At 46.2% G+C, this 19,122-nt stretch overlaps 1 protein-coding gene across 13 annotated transcripts in view; it reads right to left on the bottom strand.

Moving 5' to 3' along the window:
• Positions 1 to 19,122, bottom strand: part of TLN2 (talin 2) — a 497,178-nt gene that overhangs the window by 84,494 nt on the left and 393,562 nt on the right. For all 13 annotated transcript variants that reach the window (XM_070378009.1, XM_070378013.1, XM_070378007.1 and 10 more), the window contains 8 exons: positions 18,711 to 18,800; positions 14,562 to 14,684; positions 13,095 to 13,238; positions 11,224 to 11,385; positions 4,742 to 4,882; positions 4,132 to 4,313; positions 2,543 to 2,675; positions 16 to 117 (listed from right to left, as the gene is read on the bottom strand). In XM_070378009.1, coding sequence (XP_070234110.1) covers positions 16 to 117; positions 2,543 to 2,675; positions 4,132 to 4,313; positions 4,742 to 4,882; positions 11,224 to 11,385; positions 13,095 to 13,238; positions 14,562 to 14,684; positions 18,711 to 18,800 — 1,077 coding nt within the window. The remainder of the gene's footprint in view (positions 1 to 15; positions 118 to 2,542; positions 2,676 to 4,131; positions 4,314 to 4,741; positions 4,883 to 11,223; positions 11,386 to 13,094; positions 13,239 to 14,561; positions 14,685 to 18,710; positions 18,801 to 19,122) is intronic.

Below are 19,122 nucleotides of genomic sequence, written 5' to 3'. Positions count from 1 at the left end.
CCCAGCGTCTGTTACCTTATGTCCCAGCTGAGCTGCTTCTCCCCGAGCCGCTGTGGCAATGGGATCGATAAGGTGCCCGATTTCCTGGACCACTGAAGTCAGCTGCTCCTGTAACGCCTGATAAGGAGACAGATCTGTCAAGTTTACCCCACAACAGCTCCCCAAGTAGTTGTACTGATTTAAAAAGGCCCATGTGAAAGATAAGGGAGGTCACAAAAAATGGATGTCAAAATGTCTGGGCGTACCCTCCAGCCACTGTTCCACTCTAGCCCTCCCAGGGAACCTCAGTTCCCCTGGGATGGACCCCCCAGTTCTACCAATAAGGGGCATGAGGTGGGCCCTAGGAACACTTTTGCTACTGGTTTCTCACTCAACTGGTGCTAGTGGTATCTTTTTTTTGGGTTACTCAGCATCATTACTGGAAGAGTGGAACTGTGGTGGCTTTCCAGTAAGGGAAAAGAACTGTGTCCAAATGGAAGGAACTGCCTTGGGGTCTGAGGGATATTCAGGTTGCTGCATCCTCAGTATTAAGAACCCCTTAAGTGGGGAACAGGGAGGAAGGTAACCTAAAAATGAAATTGGCTCTTAAAGCAGGACTATTTCCCAGACACCATCCAATGAAAATGCCCGATGAGGTGCCCACTAGGCTTAGGTCAGGCGCTCTATGCGCTGTACTTGGTGACACGGATACCATTGTTGAAAATGGCACCCTCAAGGCATTTCTTCTCAGGTTTGAGAGACAGTTTAATTTCTCCATCCCAAAGAATTGAACTGCTCTCAAGAGACGGGGGAGGTACCTAGATGATTCTGAAGTATGAAGGGGGTGAGGAATTCAAAGATGGAGAGTGCTAACTGGTAGTGGGAAAGATCAGATCCTTCAGTGGGAATCTTCCACGGAGCTTTCCGAGACAGACAGGATTTCTAGGTCAGAATGCTGGGTGTTTTGGGTCTGCACATGCCAGCATGGAATGGGGTGATTCCTAAAAAGGTGACAATGTCCTGCCTATTCAATAGGACATCTGGGCTACTTTCCCACCCAGCAATGCTGCACATGGGCTGGCGAGCTTTGAGCAGAGTTCACTCAATGAGAGGAGCAACCTAACCCACAAGCTTGGAAACAAAATCCTGGGTAAGAAATAAAAAAAGGAAAGAGAGTGATAGAGGTGGGTGGAGAGAAACCTCCACACTTTCAAGGGTCTTATTTAGCAAATTACTTCTGGTCTTCCCACTCATAACTGCAGTTAAGAATGTGAGACTATCCAGGCAAGGTTGTCTTGTTAAATTAAATATGGCTTGTTAAATTAAATATGGTATAAGCAGGAAGCACATGCAGATAAAAGGGAGGGATTTTCTTCCCAAGGAGAAAGTCAAGACAGAGGATATACTTTGGAAGGGTGGTGAAAGAATGGGAGAGCAAGAAGTGGGAGGGGTGATCATCATCTCAGTTTCTTGCTCAGGGTGCTAGTTACAGGATGTGCTTAGTTGGTGGTGGTCTATGAAGCTGCACACATGTGACAAGCACACTGTTTTGTATGTATATGCTACTTTAATAATAAGTTAACAATAATTCTAACATTCTACATGGAATGAGAATGCACATTATTTCTTTCTTTCCTTGGAAATGGGGAAGACGGATAAAGTTGGAGTGAAATAGTTCTATTAATAAAAATAACCAATTCCAACTCCAGACCCTGCTTAGAGACAGGCCAAAGTTCTTTTTTTTCCCCTATTCTTTGGCCATCCTACACGACATGCGGGATTTTAGTGCCCCAACCAGAGACTGAACCTGTGCCCCCTGCAGTGGAAGCACAGTGTCTTAACCACTGGACCACCAGGGAAGACCCCAAGGTTTATTGCTGATGAGCTCTGGGTCAGGAGGGAAACATCAGTCAATAGACCATCCAAATTTATTAAGCACCTTGAGTGTCAGGCACTTGCACACAGGAAAAAAAGGAGTATGAATCAGGGGACTTTGTAATAAGTAATAGAAAAAACTCAAGGGAGCAAAGTAGGAAAGTCTATTCTCAACTTCAAAATAATGGGCAAGAGAGGGCATAGTGGCTCTGAACAGAATACAAGAGGTGTCTCAATACTAGACACTAAGTAACAAGAGCAGAATCTGTGATTTCTGCATGGACAAAACACAGAGCATTGAACGCTGAATTTGCCCATTAGTCTAAAAAGCACATTGCTGAAATATGATAGGAAGCACTCAAAATTTACATGCTTAGGCCTGCTCTACTGAGGTATTCAACTGAATATGGTAACTCCACTTACAGATACACTTTTATTTGACAATAATCATTGCCTCCCAAATTTCAGCCACAGTGCACGTGTTCCTTCACCAAAGCATTGTTCTCTGCTCCACATGTGCCCTACCCCCTCCCAAGAACTTCCCAGGCTGGTTCCAGGGGAAGATGGTCCAATGATGAAACTCTTGCATCAACAACATGTTGGTACTATTCCCCCATTCCCAAAGCCTGGTGCCGGGATTCTTCAGTCCTTCCAGAGGCTTTCAGGCTGACCACACAGCCCCATATACCTCCACGGAGATGTCATCCCTCGTGGCCAAGCTCTGGCTGACGGCCGCCAGCGAGGCCTGCTCGATGTCCCGGATGCACCGGTTGATGCTGTCGATGGAGAAGTCACACTCTCTCTGTCCCGGGGCCTTGTCCCTAGAAGGGACAGGGCAAGTTGAACACAGGGTCCATGAAGTGCAAGTCCTACAACCTGCTCCAGCACTAGCGGGCCAGGAGCCCCTGTCTACTTTCTACCCCACTCCATTGCTTTAGCGAGTAAATCCCTGACTTTTGCTTGGCAATGCTTCTCTGCAGACCCTAGGCATTTCTTCATTTAACACTTGTGCTCAGTCTACTTATTTATGGTGGGAAGGGTAGGGTGCTGTCCTGCATCACAGGCAGGTTGCCAGGCAAATGAAACAGTTTGGTATTGGATTCTCCATTCAGTGGCTTAAACATAGAAACATCATTTAAACAAAATGAAAATCAGTGCATTTCCAGTGTAAATATACTATGCTCTCTACATTGCACACTACTCACAAAGTCCTGGGCTATGGCAGGAGTTAAAATATTTAGTGGATCTTTCTTCGCAAGGCATGAGAAAGTTGACGTGATCCTGAGTTTTAAAAGCAATTGAAAGACAAAATACAACTGAGGAAAGGGATGCAATTCCATACTGTGGGCTATTAACTTTGGTCAACTTCAAAAATGTTTTATCTACGCAGGGAATAACTTTTCAGGCTTCTACTATCACCAAGGAGGGTAGGGATGCCAAGAGTTACTGTAGGACCTAGAATATTCTTTTCATCTTATCAGCAAGGTAAGTTAACCATGAAGTGAAAGTGAAAGTTGCTCAGTCGTGTCCAACTCTTTGAGACCCCATGGACTATACAGTCCATGGAATTCTCCAGGCCAAAATACTGGAGTGGGTAGCCTTTCCCTTCTCCAGGCGATCTTCCCAACCCAGGGTCGAACCCAGGTCTCCCGCATTGCAGGCAGATTCTTTACCAGCTGAGTCACAAGGGACAAATGTACAAAGTACAAAGTGAAGTTGCTCAGTCGTGTCCGACTCTGCGATCCCATGGACTGTAGCCTATCAGGCTCCTCCGTCCGTGGAATTTTCCAGGCAAGAGTACTGGAGTGGGTTGCCATTGCCACAAGGGAAGCCCAAAGTTAAGCACGAATCCTGCTAAATATACAGTGGTGCTCTCTGCCTAAGCTCCTAGGTATAGACAATACGGTACAATGGTTAGAAGGACTGAGGCTAAAGCAAGCAGACCTGGAGATGACCTTGGGAATGTCATCTAAATTTCTTTCTGAATTCTCTCATCAGGAAAAGGGAGATAATAGCAGCATCTATTTACAAGGTTGTTATGATAAACATAACATTAATACAGGTAAAATGCCTTGAATAGTATCGAGCACGTAACAAATACTTAAGTTAGTATTTGTATTGTTGCGACAAGCGCTACCATTGGTCCCAAAGAGGCAAAGAAGAAAAAATGATGACAATAATCAATAACACTGCTGTTAAATAAAAGTCCCGATGGGCTTATCCCCCTCCTGCCCTGTCAGATGCAGGCTGCAAGCAATTTCGGAAGGAGACACTAACCTGATGGACGTGATGAGACTCTTGATAGAGTCAGACACAGTGTGGGAATGTCCGGCTAGCACAGACCAGGTGGGCGGGTCTTTGGGGTTGATGGCCAGTGAGCGGGCAGTGCGGATGAGGTACGATGAGCTTTCCAGCATAGTCTTGGCTGAGACCAGGATAGGTTCCTGTGCCTGGGAGCCCTGGGACCAGACAGCGGAAGTCAAGTGCAGGGCACACAGATTAAGTGAATGAGTTTGACCCAGGAAGGTCATGTTCTTTATCAAGACAGAGGGAAGGGAACCACGGAGTCTAGCTCACATGGAGCCTGGATGGGGAGAACTTGGGGCCGTGTCCAATCTTTAAGTATCATTTTTGAGTTTGACATATACCAAGAATCAGCCCCAAACCTACGCCCAGAGATTATTCTCAACATATAAAACCAAGACATCACCTTTTGAGAGATATACCAACACAGTTTCATTAACTGCATATGTCATCACCGACAAAATAACAGTGCCCTATGTACTGACAGACAGGGGTTTTGGAATTCTTAACTGTTCATTCCATTCAGGGACACACAAAACTAGCCACAGGCTTCAATGTCACTGTTGCTGTGAAGACTCCCTACCTCGGAGCTGATCTGGGCGGGAACGCTGACAAACTCAGGGTTGGAGGCGAATGCCGTCAAGTTCTCCACGGCTGCGATCAAGGGGGCGGTGGCGACGCGACACTTGTTGCGGTTGTCCTCGGAGAAGTCCCCATCCAGGGCCTGATGGGGGCAAACGCAGAGATCACTCCTGGGCCACAGCAATCACCGCCCAGTGAAAAGGTTCAATGGGAATACTCAAAAGGTCTGGTGAGTTCATAAACAATGAATAAGAACTGACGAGCAGGCTCTCCGCCATCAAGCAGACTGACTAAGTGAGCAATGATAAGGAATAAAGCACAACATATGGTTCACAGGCCAGCCGACCTCACAGTCCATCAACTCCCGGCTCACGTGCTTCAAAGGGTGCCCTGTTCTCCACTCCCCAGTCATGCTACCAACCTTGCGGCTGAGTCACTTTCTTCCCTACTTTTGAAACTATGTTTTGGCCCCTCCATTTCCACTCCAATTAATTCTATTCCCTCCCAAACTATAAAAATACAGTTTTTCACACTGTGTGGCACTTTGAACTTCTAAGTTTACCCGGACGTCCCTGAATAACTGACAGAGGGAGGGCTTTTGTATCTGCCCTTCTGAAATGAGCAAAATGGAATGCAATGGAGAAAAAACAGAACTATTTTAAAGTAGAGTTTAAACTAGTTTAAACTTTAAACGAGTTTAAACTATTTTTAAACTATTTAAAAAACTAGAACTATTTCCTAAAATATGGACAAATCTCACAGATTTAATGTTTAGGGAAGGAGGTCAGACACAATACGATACCCACAAATTCCATTTGTGCAAAGTACAAAGGCAGGTGAGACTAATTCTGAGTGTTGGCTGTCAGATCAGTGACACTTTGGAGCCAGTGAGATTAACGGAACACAAAGTGGGCTTCTGGGGGCTGGCCACATTCTGTCTCTTCATCTGGCTGCAGTTACTTAGGTGTGTTCAGCCTAGAAAATTCACTGAACTCTACACATATGGATTTTTTGGTCTATGTATCTTAAGCTTTCAAAGCTTATTTCTTTTTAAAGTTAGCAGCATTAATACCACATCCTTCTTCTCCTTTTGCCTTGGGTGTAAGATGAGATGGTTAGATAGTATCACCAACTCAATGGATATGAATTTGAGCAAACTCTGGGAGATAGTGAAGGACAGAGAAGCCTGGTGACTGCAGTTTATGGGGTTGCAAAGAGTTGGACATGACTTAGTGACTGAACAATAACACCATGACCAGAGCACTGAATGATTCATCACATCACCGATTAATAGCTGGCCTGGAAACCAATCCAGGAAAGCAGCCTGTGATGCATGCCAGGCAAACCCACAAAGGGTTAACACTTGGATCCAAAGTTCCCCGACCCCGGACTCCACATTCTCAAGTCCAAGACTGTTAGAACCAACAGTCTGTGATCCAGTGACAGCACTCCTGCCTCACAGCAAAGGGCTACATTTGAGAAGGCAGTTATGTTTGTAGAATAACATATACTTCCTTGTTAAATGACCAACTAAACTTTTAATGTAACCATTATGAGCAGTATATAAAAGTCAGTTTAGACAATTAGTGAGCAAAAAGCCAGAGGCACCAGAATTACGAAATAAACTGGATCTGAGATGGGAATGTTTCTATTTTTCAACACGGCAAGAGGCGGCAGGCATGGTTAGATTTAAAGGCTATTTGAATAACAACTATATTCCAATCAAGTCTTGGCAACTTGGGACAGTAATTATACATGCACCATGCTACTATTTTTCAGAGGAATCCCCATTAAGCCTCGTTAATTTAGTGTCTTTGCTAATACTGTGCAGAGCTCACCTCTGCTCAGGCCCTTCTCCACCAGACAGGCACTGACTTTGACCCAACCTTGCTCATTCTGCGGTTCTTCCAGGCCCAGTGGAAATCCAACGTGCCTGCTACTTACTCATGTTGATGGCTTCAATTCTGACTGCCACACGTACTCACTGAGTGTTAAGTTAGCACCACCCGTTACTGCCCTGCAGCACCACACTGGTGATGTGGCAGTGAGCAATCTCGCTGCTCTCATGATCTTACACTCTTAGCATCACTGACTGCTTGAGGTCAGGCCCTTCCAGCTCAATGGACAATGCCCATTCTCTGGGCGGTGCCACTTATTCCTCCTGCTCTTGCCCTCTCTGCTCTCCTCCCATCCTCTTCTTTACTTTCGACAACGCCCTCAGTCTATTAGGAAGGCAGATTTCTGATCATGTCACCAACCCTCAGGTGAACTTATGAAAAATGTCAAGATGATTACCCCAGGTAAATTCCAAGGAATGGTTTTTCTAATTGTGCAGTTTCATCAACTGCACCAACAGGATGATGAAAATATTTTTTTTTTTTTGAGCATGGGCCCTAAAATCATAAATCATGTGGCCCACTGCAGGTCAAGGGCGGGACCCTGAATAGCACAGACTGTGGACTAGGATGCCAAGCTCCAATCTGGCACCGTTGTTCATTTTCAAGAGGGAAAAGCACCGAGCGTCAGAAAGGATGGTTTGTTTACATGGAGAGTTATTTCACTTCTGAATGTGGCTTCCCCTCTGGGGATGGCTGAGACACCCCAGTAAACTGAATACTTAGATCTGGCTACAGGTAAATTTTAGGCAGGCATGACAGTTTTCATAGAGACATTCCACATCACATAATGACTAGCACCCCAGCCATAACAACATAAAGGTAAATCCACTGAGCCAAATGCGCAGGCCCCACCAGGAGAAGGGCACTCTCTATTCTGGGCCCGCAGCTCTGAATTTTCTTATTTAGCAAAATCTCACAGAGTTGTGGGAGAAATCATTTCTGCGTGTGCAACAGAATCAAGGCTTCATGGATTTCAAGGATTAGAAGGGATCTTGCTGCTGCTGCTTAGTCGCTTCAGTTGTGCCCGACTCTGTGTGACCCCATGGACTGTAGCCCACCAGGATCCTCTGTCCATGGAATTCTCCAGGCAAGAGTACTGGAGTGGGTTGCCATGCCCTCCCTCCAGGGGATCTTCCCAACCCAGGGATTGAACTTGGGTCTCCTGCATTGCAGGTAGATTCTTCACTGCTCAGCCACCAGGGAAGCCCCAGAAGGGATCTTAAAGATCACTTTAAGATCTTTAAAAAGCTCCAATGTTCCAGGTGACAAAACTAACACCTAGGAAGTGACATGCGAGGCTAAGCTCATGCCTCAAACCAGAATCCAAGACCCCTGGCTCCCTTCCCTCCTACTGACCTTAGAAAAGGCAACAAGAAAAGGCATAAGAAGCCCAAGAGGTTTTTTTTCCTCCCTCCTTTTTATCTCAAGAAACCCACTTTACCAATTCAAACAAAAGGATGATCAAGAAAGCATACTTACAGCCGAGTTTAAACTGGTTAGTGAGAGCTGGACCTGGTATCTTTTGGACGCCCTGGAAGTGCTTCATGGCAAAACCCTGAGCTTCAGCTCTGCTGTGAAACGCAAGGCTGAGCTCCGGCTTCTCAGAGCAACAGAAGCCGTTGTTGCACAACTTCTACTTGGCATCCAAACCTGAGTGACTGCACATTTAAAATAACATTCCATTCCCCACATCTGATTTGAGGCTAGGTAAGAAGCTGATGAAAGGGAGAAGCCGGCACGGGTGCATGTGGGGACGAGCAGGTAGATGGCACCCGTGGTTAGGGGTCCGTGTGCTTCCAACTTGGCCGGCATCGAGAGCAGGGCCTGGTCAGAAGGAGGGTGCACACATTTATTCTTTCTGAGCCATGCTTTGGGATTGCAAAGAATGCCATCAGTAGAGATTTATGATTCCTGGAGGCAGACATTCTAATGGGCGCTGATAACCCGCTGTGATTTAATCTGCTCCCTGCTCTCCAATGCCCCTCCGGGGAGGGGGAGGTTCCCCCCTTTCTTCAGGACTAGAAAGGTGTGGCGCTTAGGCATACCCTTGTGATTTAAAGAGAAAAATAAGGTTGACTAAGAAGTACAGAACTTAGAGCAAAATGCAGCCTTGATGGCAGCCATTTCAAGCATTTAGGGAATTAAATATTTATTTGTTCTGCTATTTGGCAGAATTCTTAACCATTCCTTAACTCAGGAGATCTATTTGATATGTAGTATGGTATCGGAGAAGGCGATGGCACCCCACTCCAGTACTCTTGCCTGGAAAATCCCATGGACGGAGGAGCCATGGATGGTGGGCTGTAGTCCATGGGGTCGCAAAGAGTCTGACACGATTGAGCGACTTCACTTTCACTTTTCACTTTCATGCATTGGAGAAGGAAATGGCAACCCACACCAGTGTTCTTGCCTGGAGAATCCCAGGGACGGGGGAGCCTGGTGGGCTGCTGTCTATGGGGTCGCACAGAGTTGGACATGACTGAAGCGACTTAGCAGCAGCAGCAGCAGCATGCTGCACTGAAAGGAACTTCACCATTTTTCTATTAGTAAATTAAAAACGAAGTTTATTGTCTTCAGCAAAGCCTGCCCCCTGATGGGAATTGAAAAGCCAAGCTCACTTCAGCAAGCTGAGGGGTGAGTGGGTCATTTCTATGTCTCCTGCGCTGCTATGGATCCCTGGAGTACTGGCGGGGGAGGAGGCCTCCATCTACCCCAGTTAAAGCATCCTGCATGCACAGGCCTTGCTTTCAGGCCATCCCAAGAGATCATTGGCTATAGGGAGCTACAAAGAGGGCTTGCCACTGTGAGGAGAATCTGAAAAGGAGATGAGATCTTAAAGGAGACAGGTTAGGACTGAAAACCAAGGAATCGGGCAGGAAAGAAAGGTTTCCCAGAATTTGTAAAGAAGAGTTTCTTACCTTTTCCCCTCCTTGGCCCATCTAAATACAGCCTGTTTTATGACAATCAAAAACCTTGATCGTAAAATGGTCAAGTTTAACTAAAGTTAGTAAATTACATGGCAATGAACTATGATGTCATTACTTTTCAATTCTACTGCTGTCTTCCACCCCTGCATCTCCCCAAACTTGCACACAAGCACTCTAAACACACCCAGGGATTTCTTCCCAGGCTGGTGAGAGGGGTTAGTCTCTCCACGGTATGTACTCTGCAGGCCAAGAGCGAGAGCGGGTTTGGAAAGAGCAGGGGATCTGGGTTTGAATTCCAATCCACTCCTTACTGGCTGAGTCACCCCAGGAAAGTTACATAACCTCCTGTAAAGATGGGGATGATAAGCACAGGGTGGTTGGTTGTGTGGCCTGAATGAGAGATCTATACAAAATATGGAACAGGCCTTGCTCAAATTAAATATTAAAAAATGTAAGCTTTCTTCATTTCTAATACCGTGGATCATGATGGTCATTAAAGTGAGCTGCCACCAGGATCCTGAGGGCACCTGAGCGTGAACTTTATTTATTCATCTTCAATCGATCTTGAGGTGCCTTTTACTTTTTTAAAAGGCTGTTTAAACAGCTGCACAATCTCTCCTTGGCTTCTGCTTGGCCCAGCCTGTTGACTAATTTCTCCAAAAGATTAAATTGGCTTTGTGGACAGAGGAGTCTGGTGGGCTAGAGTTCATAGGGTCACGGAGTCGGACACAACTGAATCGACTTGGCGTGCAGGCACAGTGCAGGAATGAGGTGTGTGGTATCATTTCCTCTGGAGGGAATGGGTGGTAGGGAAGCCCCGCTCCTCCAGGACTTGCCCAGCAACAAAGCAGCTCACCTCACCTCCATGACCGTGAAAACCCTTCAGTAAAGTCAAGCCTTCTGACACCCCTCCCTCCAGCAGGTCTGGTTTGCACAGAACTGGCAGCTTGCCTCTCTGACAGTCTCCTTTGGAGGCTCTTTGCCTGGGGTCAACTGTCTAGACGGCGGCTGTCTTCCCACCTGGTCAGCTGCTTGCTCTCTGCTTAGTGTCCCACGTCGGGCAGGCCAGGTTTACAGTCTGATTGCCCAGATACAAACACTACAGCCCAGCTACTGCAAGTGCCTCCTCACAGGGCACCCTGCCCTGCCACTCCCACCCCTGCACCTGTTTACGACCTCGATCACAAAGATGAACTTGTTATCAACATGGGATATTGCATTTTAAGAAGTTGATGCTCCACTGAAAACATTTAAACAACTATAAATGGAAGAGATGTCATAGGCTAGAATAGATTTAAAAAAAAAAGACGAAAGAGATTTTCCCAGCAATTCCCCATTCCCTTCTTCTTCCACCTTATCTCTTAGTCCAGAGATATGTAACCATGGTAGGGCGCCTCAGAACTGTCCCCCTCCCAAACACACAGCTCACCCCTCCCTACACACTATGCAGAAGGTTCGTAGACACCAAGGCTGTTGGTTTTTCCTAATAACTATGTCCATCACCAACGAACTCCTCCTCAGTGACTGAAATCACGAGAACAAACGAGAAGTTGCCCCTCACTAGAAGCAAGTCTAGGAGCCGAGCTTCATTGCCATCTCGCTCTCTCACCTGCAGCAGGTGTTACAAAGATTCCTGAGGTCTTAGCTCAGTGACCTACCTTTATGGTCTTCACCAGGTTGGCGGTGCTGTTGGCGACCTCCTTGGCGGACTGGACAAAGTGCCTCTTGGCCACGGGGTTGCCCGTCTTGGATGAGGCGATTCGGCAGGCGTTGCACAGGGCTGAGGTGTGCTTGGCGACAATCGTGGCAGCAGACAAAACCTACAAAGCAGGGACTGCGTTGGGGGCACCCTGTGCTTCAGTGCAGAGGGGGTCAGTTCAAAAGAAGGCCACCCTGGTCCCCAGCCCTGGATTCCCCCAACTCACACGTCTAGGGCTGCTGTAACTAAAACCCATGTCTCTAGCTCTGCTACCCCCAGAGTCCCACCAAGAAAGGGGAGGGCGAGAATTATTAAGGTAGAAAGAAGAAACAAAGAAAGAGAAAGCTGGCGCTGCTGTGGTGATGGGAGAGGGCTGGGCTCCAGGTGGTCTTAGAGGAGAGGCTGTCAGTATGCTTTGTAACCACTAGCCAGGAGGGATATAGCCCAGGGCCTAGGCTGGGGTTACCCAACAGAAATACAGTGCAAACCACACACCTAATTTTAAAATTTCTAGTAGCCACATTAAAATAAGTACAGAAACAAGGGAAGTTATTTTAAATAACATATTTAAACCTCAGATATCCAAAATATTTCATTTCACCATGTAATCCATTTAAGAAGATTAAACTTTCATAATCCTTTATCATACTAAGTCTTTGAAATCAGTCTGTATTTTATACTCACAGCCTATCATGGTTTGGACCAGTTACATTTCAAGTGCTTAACAGTCACGTGCAGCTGATGTCACCCCCACCCCCAGGCGGGCTGTAGGCACCTTATGAAGGGGTCTGGCTCAAGAATTTTGCAGGCTCCAGCTCAACTGCTTTTCTGAATCTGCCTGATCCACTTTGCCGAGGCTGGTAACACTCTTTGGCCTTAACTGGACAGGTGAGGCATCTCAGGTACACTGATGCTTGTTTGGGGTCCCGGTGGTCCCTGTATTATCTCCTTTACTGGGGTCCTTCTCTTGCCTCAAGGATACTGGTCCCAGGGTCAAGCATGGACGAGCCCCTCATGAGCTGCCTCTGCTGGCCCATATAGGCCACTCTTGTTCCTTATAGTACATACTGCTGGAATTACTGGGCTTACCAGGTGGTGCTAGTGGTAAAGCACCTGCCTGCCAATGCAGGAGACATGAGAGAGGCAGGTTCGATTCCTGGGTCAGGAAGATCCCCTGGAGGAGGGCACAGGTCGCACAGAGTCAGATAAGACTGAAGCGACTTAGCACAGTGGAATTACTGAACCTGATCCATGCCACTTGGGTATCAGAAGTATCATGGAAAGTCGCAAATTCTGTCTAGTTCTCAAATGTCTCTATGGCTCTTTCTGCACTGCAGGTTCTGACCCAGCTTTGGGGCCTGGGTCAGCACCACTATTTCCAGGAAGCGACCCTGACAGCCCCTCAGAGAAACCATTGACAATCCTGGCATGGTCATCATTACCCCAATCACTCCAGCTTCCAAATTTTATCCAATAGTAAGAGTTAAGGGGGTAGGGGATTGGGTCTTACTCATGGTGACCCTCAGTGCTGAGCACAGAACCAGTAATCCATGTATCTCCCCTGAACTGATGAATGGAATTGTGAGCCTCCTGATGAATCTCGCTGTGATTACACCACTGTGACTGCCTTCCAGCACTCCATTTCAAAGCACCTACCTGTATTCACCTTCATCATATTTTGCAATAATCCTCTAAGTCATTATCTGGCTGGCCTTGCAAGCTCTGAAAAAACAGTAATCTTCATTCTTCCAGTCTCCTAGCACCCACCTCCAAGAGCTCAAGGATGCACAGACTTCACATTCCTCACCCCCTTCCCCTGCCCAAGGTTACCTGTGACGGGCTGCTGCCGGGATCCACCAGGTTCTGGCACGCCATCTGGATAGCCTGGTTGGCCCTGGCAAACTGGATGGGATCCACAAGGCCCTGGTGGCCTGCCTGGCTGTTTGGATCAGAGACGCCGACCAGGTAAGCAGCCTGGGAGGGAGGAAGAAGGCCACAGCTCAGGCTCTCTGTGCACCTAGATAAGCCTCTGGGGGATTGTGGTCCCACAGTGTACATGCAGCAGTCATTCTCAGGTACTCCCAGTGCAAGGTGGTCAGAGTCATCTCATCAATAAGCGTTTAGGGGTAGACAAGCCGATGCTCGCTTGGGCCAGGGAAGTGCCAGCAGAAGTCTGCTATGGGCTCTGGGGAACAAAGTCTCCTTATTCTTAAGAGAGCTTTGAGAAGCTCTTCCAGGGGAACATGGTCAAGGATGCATGTAGCCCTGAGTGCTCTGGCAGCCACTTTATGACTCCGAGGAGGCCCAGGCTCAGCATGAAGCTTACTCTTTAGCTGGCAGATGGGAGAGGGAAAAAAACCAAGTGGGTGTAGACTGATGGCATGGAATTGCTGGGTAAGCCAACCCTGGAACCTGCCCTACATGAGGGCTTCTCATCTCATAGTCTAATGTATCCTTGGTGTTTTGGCCAATTTTTTCAAACAGTAAGTAAGAATGAGTAAGATGGTTCAGGGAAACAAAATAAAGGTAATATTTAGTCTCCAAAAGGACAAGAGGGTAGAAGAGAAGGTCTTTTCTTCAAACGCTTTGAGTGTGTTAGCCAAATAACAAGGAAGAGATGAATCTGTGAGGGGGCATTTTAACCTCAGCTCATTTCCCCTGAGATGTGAGGGGCAGAATAGGAGGGAGGCAATTTCACCCCCCAAACTAGAGATGTTTTTCTTTGGTTCAATAACATCTTCCAGGCTTGAGGTAACGTCAGATGATAAATCCTTCAAGGTAAATGCTGACATTTTTGAAAGTTCAGTGATATGAGCCCAGTAATTATTGGAAATGCACAGGACCTTCAAAGACGAGCCAGGAACATGCCTGATCACGTCTCTGAGTGATGGCATCTAATTTTTTTTCCCTCTGATTCTAAAAAAGAGCATGACTAAGATTTTTGCAACTCTAAAGCCTCAGAGGGAATTTGAATTATGTAGTACCCATCTTCCCCCCACCCCAAACAACTTATCTGTAACTATGACCTTAAAAAAATTTTTTTTTAAAAAAGCTGGCCTCTGAACCCTTATGTTGGCTTTATAGTACTCAGTGTCCTCTCCAGTTTGGTCTCTTCCTGGGGGTAACTGGCTGATATTTTGCCTAAATGCTCAGGAAGCAAAAGAGCCACCATGGTTTCCATGGTTTAAGTGGTGGTGGTCGGAGTTGGAGCTGAAGCCCCCCCATGCCTTCCTCGTGGACCAGGCACAGGATGGGCTGGAAGGCCTACATCATGGGGCATGGGGACCAGTCCCTTACCTGGGCTGCAGCCTCCGTCAGCCCACAGAGAGCCTTGGACGCAATCCCCACACACTCCCCAAAGGCAGGGAGGTCCCCGGTTTTGGCATTCTGCGAAATCCCTGCCATCGACTCTCCCAGAACCTGCAAAACACATCACCAGTGATATTGTGACCAGGATTCCTTCAGACCATGAGGTAAAGGGGCTACCCTTCCAACTTGAATACTCAAGGACATTTTATTTATAATATTTGCATTATTTTACTTTATTTGCAGTAAGAAGAGATTCAAGATAATTATATCGCTTGTATCTCATTAAAGAGAAATACATAATGAAAGTATGAAGCTTTCATCTAAAAGTTATCTATATCTCAAGGAGGTACAGTTAATATACACCAATCACTAAAGTAAAATCTATACAGGGCACCCTATGGGCAAATGGTCTAAATTGACCATCACACAAAATCACACATATCTGCTGAGCTGTAGATGAAGACACACCCAGAAAGTAGAAAACACACCCGTCCCTTCATTTATTTATTGACTGCTGCTGCTGCTAAGTCGCTTCAGTCGTGTCCGACTCTGTGCGACCCCATAGACGGCAGCCCACCAGGCTTCCCCATCCCTGGGATTTTCCAGGCAAGAACACAGGAGTGGGTTGCCATTTCCTTCTCCAATGCATGAAAGTGAAAAGTGAAAGTGAAGTCACTCAGTCATGTCTGACTCTAGCGACCCCATGGACTGCAGCCTACTAGGCTCCTCCGTCCATGGGATTTTCTAGGCAAAAGTACTGGAGTGGGGTGCCATTGCCTTCTCTGTATTTATTGACAGTAAAATCTAAATATATTTTTAAGGAGTGTACATATAAAGAGGAAGATAGTCTGAAACTAAGGCTAAAATAATTTTTAAGGCTAAATTCTTAAAGTATTTCCCTTTACTTTGAAAATCATTGGTATATTCTCTTTTCAGAGGTCTTGAAAATAATAGTCAAAAGTGATTTTAGTATTCAGAATACAACCCAGGGAGGTCAAGCACCCTGTACAAGGGGAGACAGAAGGTCACGGGGGCAGAGGCAGGGTGTCTGCCCCATATCTGGGGCTGTGTCTTCTACAGTCTCCTCACGTCCCAGGAAGGCAGGGGTTACTTTCCAGGGTCACAGATGGTAGAACTAAAGGACGTGCAAGGGACGCTTTAGAGAGACTATCAAATTCATGTCTAGAACACAACACAGAGCTCTTTGTCAAGATGCCATCTTGGATGGGCAAAGAGAGAAATTCCCTAAAGTTGCCTAGATACACAAAATAATCCAGTTTACATAAGGACTTGCAAAGCAGTTAGTGGGTATTTTTATGTACGGTATTTTCCTTTCCTTCTCCCTGCATCCCTCTTTAAGAAGAACAGTTTCTTTGGATCTAAGTGTGGGAAACACGTGCATTCTCCGTTTAGACAATCCACAGTACCATAAAGGATGCTGGACAAAGCAAACTCTAGTCTTAGCCTAACTTGAATAAGACTTCCTGACACCACCAATACAGCTGTGTCTCCAAGCAGAAGAGCCCAAGCCATTCTCATTGTAGGCTTGTTGTTGTTCAGTCACTATGACAGGTTGGGCTCTTTTGCAACCCCATGGACTGTAGCCCACCAGGCTCCTCTGTTCAGGGGATTTTCCAGGCAAGAACACTGGAGTGGGTTACCATTTCCTTCTCCAGGGGATCTTCCTAACTCAGAGGTTGAACCCGCATCTTCTGCATTGGCAGGCAAGTTCTTTACCACTGAGCTACTAGGGGAGCCCTGCTGTCTCCCCAAAGCTAATGTAAACGTGATGTAAGCTAATGAGCAGGAACACTCCATGTACAAAGCCAAATGGCAACTGCTCAATATCCATTCAGCTGACTTGCATTTCATGTCACCTGGTTCTGAGATGTTCTCAAAAACACTGGTGTATATGCAGAGTACATCATGAGAAATGCTGGACTGGAAGAAACACAAACTGGAATCAAGATTGCCAGGAGAAATATCAATAACCTCAGATATGCAGATGACACCACCCTTATGGCAGAAAGTGAAGAGGACTCAAAAGCCACTTGATGAAAGTGAAAGTGGAGAGTGAAAAAGTTGGCTTAAAGGTCAACATTCAGAAAACGAAGACCATGGCATCCGGTCCCACCACTTCATGGGAAATAGATGGGGAAACAGTGGAAACAGTGTCAGACTTTATTTTCCTGGGCTCCAAAATCACTACAGATGGTGACTGCAGCCATGAAATTAAAAGACGCTTACTACTTGGAAGGAAAGTTATGACCAACCTAGACAGCATATTCAAAAGCAGAGACATTACTTTGCCAACAAAGGTTCGTCTAGTCAAGGCTATGGATTTTCCTGTGGTCATGTATGGATGTGAGAGTTGGACTGTGAAGAAAGCTGAGCGCCAAAGAATTGATGCTTTTGAACTGTGGTGTTGGAGAAGACTCTTGAGAGTCCCTTGGACTGCTAGGAGATCCAATCAGTCCATTCTGAAGGAGAATAGCCCTGGGATTTCTTTGGAAGGAATGATGCTAAAGCTGAAACTCCAATACTTTGGCCACCTCATGTGAAGAGTTGACTCATTGGAAAAGACTCTGATGCTGGGAGGGATTGGGGGCAGGATGAGATGGCTGGATGGCATCACTGACTCCATGGACGTGAGTCTGAGTGAACTCTGGGAGTTGGTGATGGATAGGGAGGCCTGGCATGCTGTGATTCATGGGGTCGCAAAGAGTCGGACACGACTGAGCAACTGATGGGATCTGATCTGATCTGATTACCAAAGGTCAGTGTTTCTCAACCTTTCAAAGTATTATTATTACTGCTCTGCTAAGAAGTCTTTTTAGACTACCCTCCCTCCAATTGCCACCCATATTAAATTAAATACTAAGAAATCAGAATCTGTTGAGCAAGGTTAAGATTTGGAGAAGGGAGGATATAAACCATTGTATTATCTTAGATATTTTCACTGCTTGCACCCCCAAAACCCCCACAAGTTTTCATATCCCTTTTTTGGATCAAATTCCATAATATTTTATTTATTTTTTAATTAGGTAAAATTCATGGTTAATATTTTTCTTTTTTTATTTTCAAAGTAATTTATTTATTATTATTTTTTTACTTTACAATATTGTATTGGTTTTGCCATACATCAACATGCATCCGCCACGGGTGCACACGTGTTCTCCATCCTGAACCCCCCTCCCACCTCCCTCCCCATACCATCCCTCTGGGTCATCCCGGTGCACCAGCCCCAAGCTTCCTGTATCCTGCATTGAACCTGGACTGGCGATTCGTTTCTTATATGATATTATACATGTTTTAATGCCATTCTCCCAAATCATCCTCCCCCTCCCTCTCCCACAGAGTCCAAAAACTGTTATATACATCCGTGTCTCTTTGGCTGTCTCACATACAAGGTTGTCGTTACCATCTTTCTAAATTCCATATATATGCGGTAGTATATTATATTGGTGTTTTTCTTTCTGGCTTACTTCACTCTGTATAATAGGCTCCAGTTTCATCCACCTCATTAGAACTGATTCAAATGTATTCTTTTTAATGGTGGAGTAATACTCCATTGTGTATATGTACCACAGCTTTCTTATCCATTCATCTGCTGATGGACATCTAGGTTGCTATTATAAACAGTGCTGTGATGAACATTGGGGTACACGTCTCTTTCAATTTATGCCCCTTGAGAACACATGCCATAAATGGATGGCAACAGGAGTACACAGGAGAGTCTCACATACGGTCACTGATAGGCTTTCCCCAGCATGCCGTCCCAGGTGATGGACATGCATGCTTAGATTCACAATAAGACGTATCCCTGAGAGGGTATAAGCAGTGGTTCTCAGAGTGTGGCTCCTGGACCACAGGGCCAGACCTGGGAACTGGTCAGAAATGCACAATCTTGCCCATTTTGGGATGTACTGAATCAGAAACTTAGGGGTGTGGGTGTGGCCTAGCAATCTGTGTTCAAGACCCCCAGGTGATTGCGATGCATGGCTAGGATTGAGAAACACCTGGGCAAAGGCACCATGAGCCTTTTAAGACATGGGCACCCCCAGGCCTGCGCACACAAAGCACGTCCCGATTCCTTCCCACAGTGGGGAGGGACGCTAACAGCACAGTCAGGCTCACCTTGGAGTTTTCCATCACACTCTCGATGCAGTCAAAGTACGAGAGGTCACTGACGGGTTCATTGGGATTGTCCAACATCCCCTTGACAGTCTACAAAGGAGAACATGACTTAAAAAGCAAGCAAGCCTTAGAACAAGGGAAACAACAAAAAATACCAATCATCAATCTCCCTGGCACATGCAGCATTCTGATCACAATCGCTCATTGGACACATTCCTGGGAGGAATTTCAGCTGCAGCAACCTGGGTCTCAGTCAGGCCCTTCAGAAGGTGCAATTAACTCTCCCCTCCACCCCTAGCCCACCCTCTCTCACATGGTAAGTATTCCTATTTCAGAAAACTAAAGGTACGTAGGGTACGACCAAGCCACACCCACTGAGATAAACAATACAACCTGAATTGGTTAAGACTGC

The sequence above is a fragment of the Bos mutus genome, chromosome 10 (genome assembly GCF_027580195.1).
Source record: "Bos mutus isolate GX-2022 chromosome 10, NWIPB_WYAK_1.1, whole genome shotgun sequence".
Classification (NCBI taxonomy): Eukaryota; Metazoa; Chordata; class Mammalia; order Artiodactyla; family Bovidae; genus Bos; species Bos mutus.
Note: the sequence above shows the minus strand (reverse complement) of the source record. Positions and strands in the feature narration are given on the sequence as shown.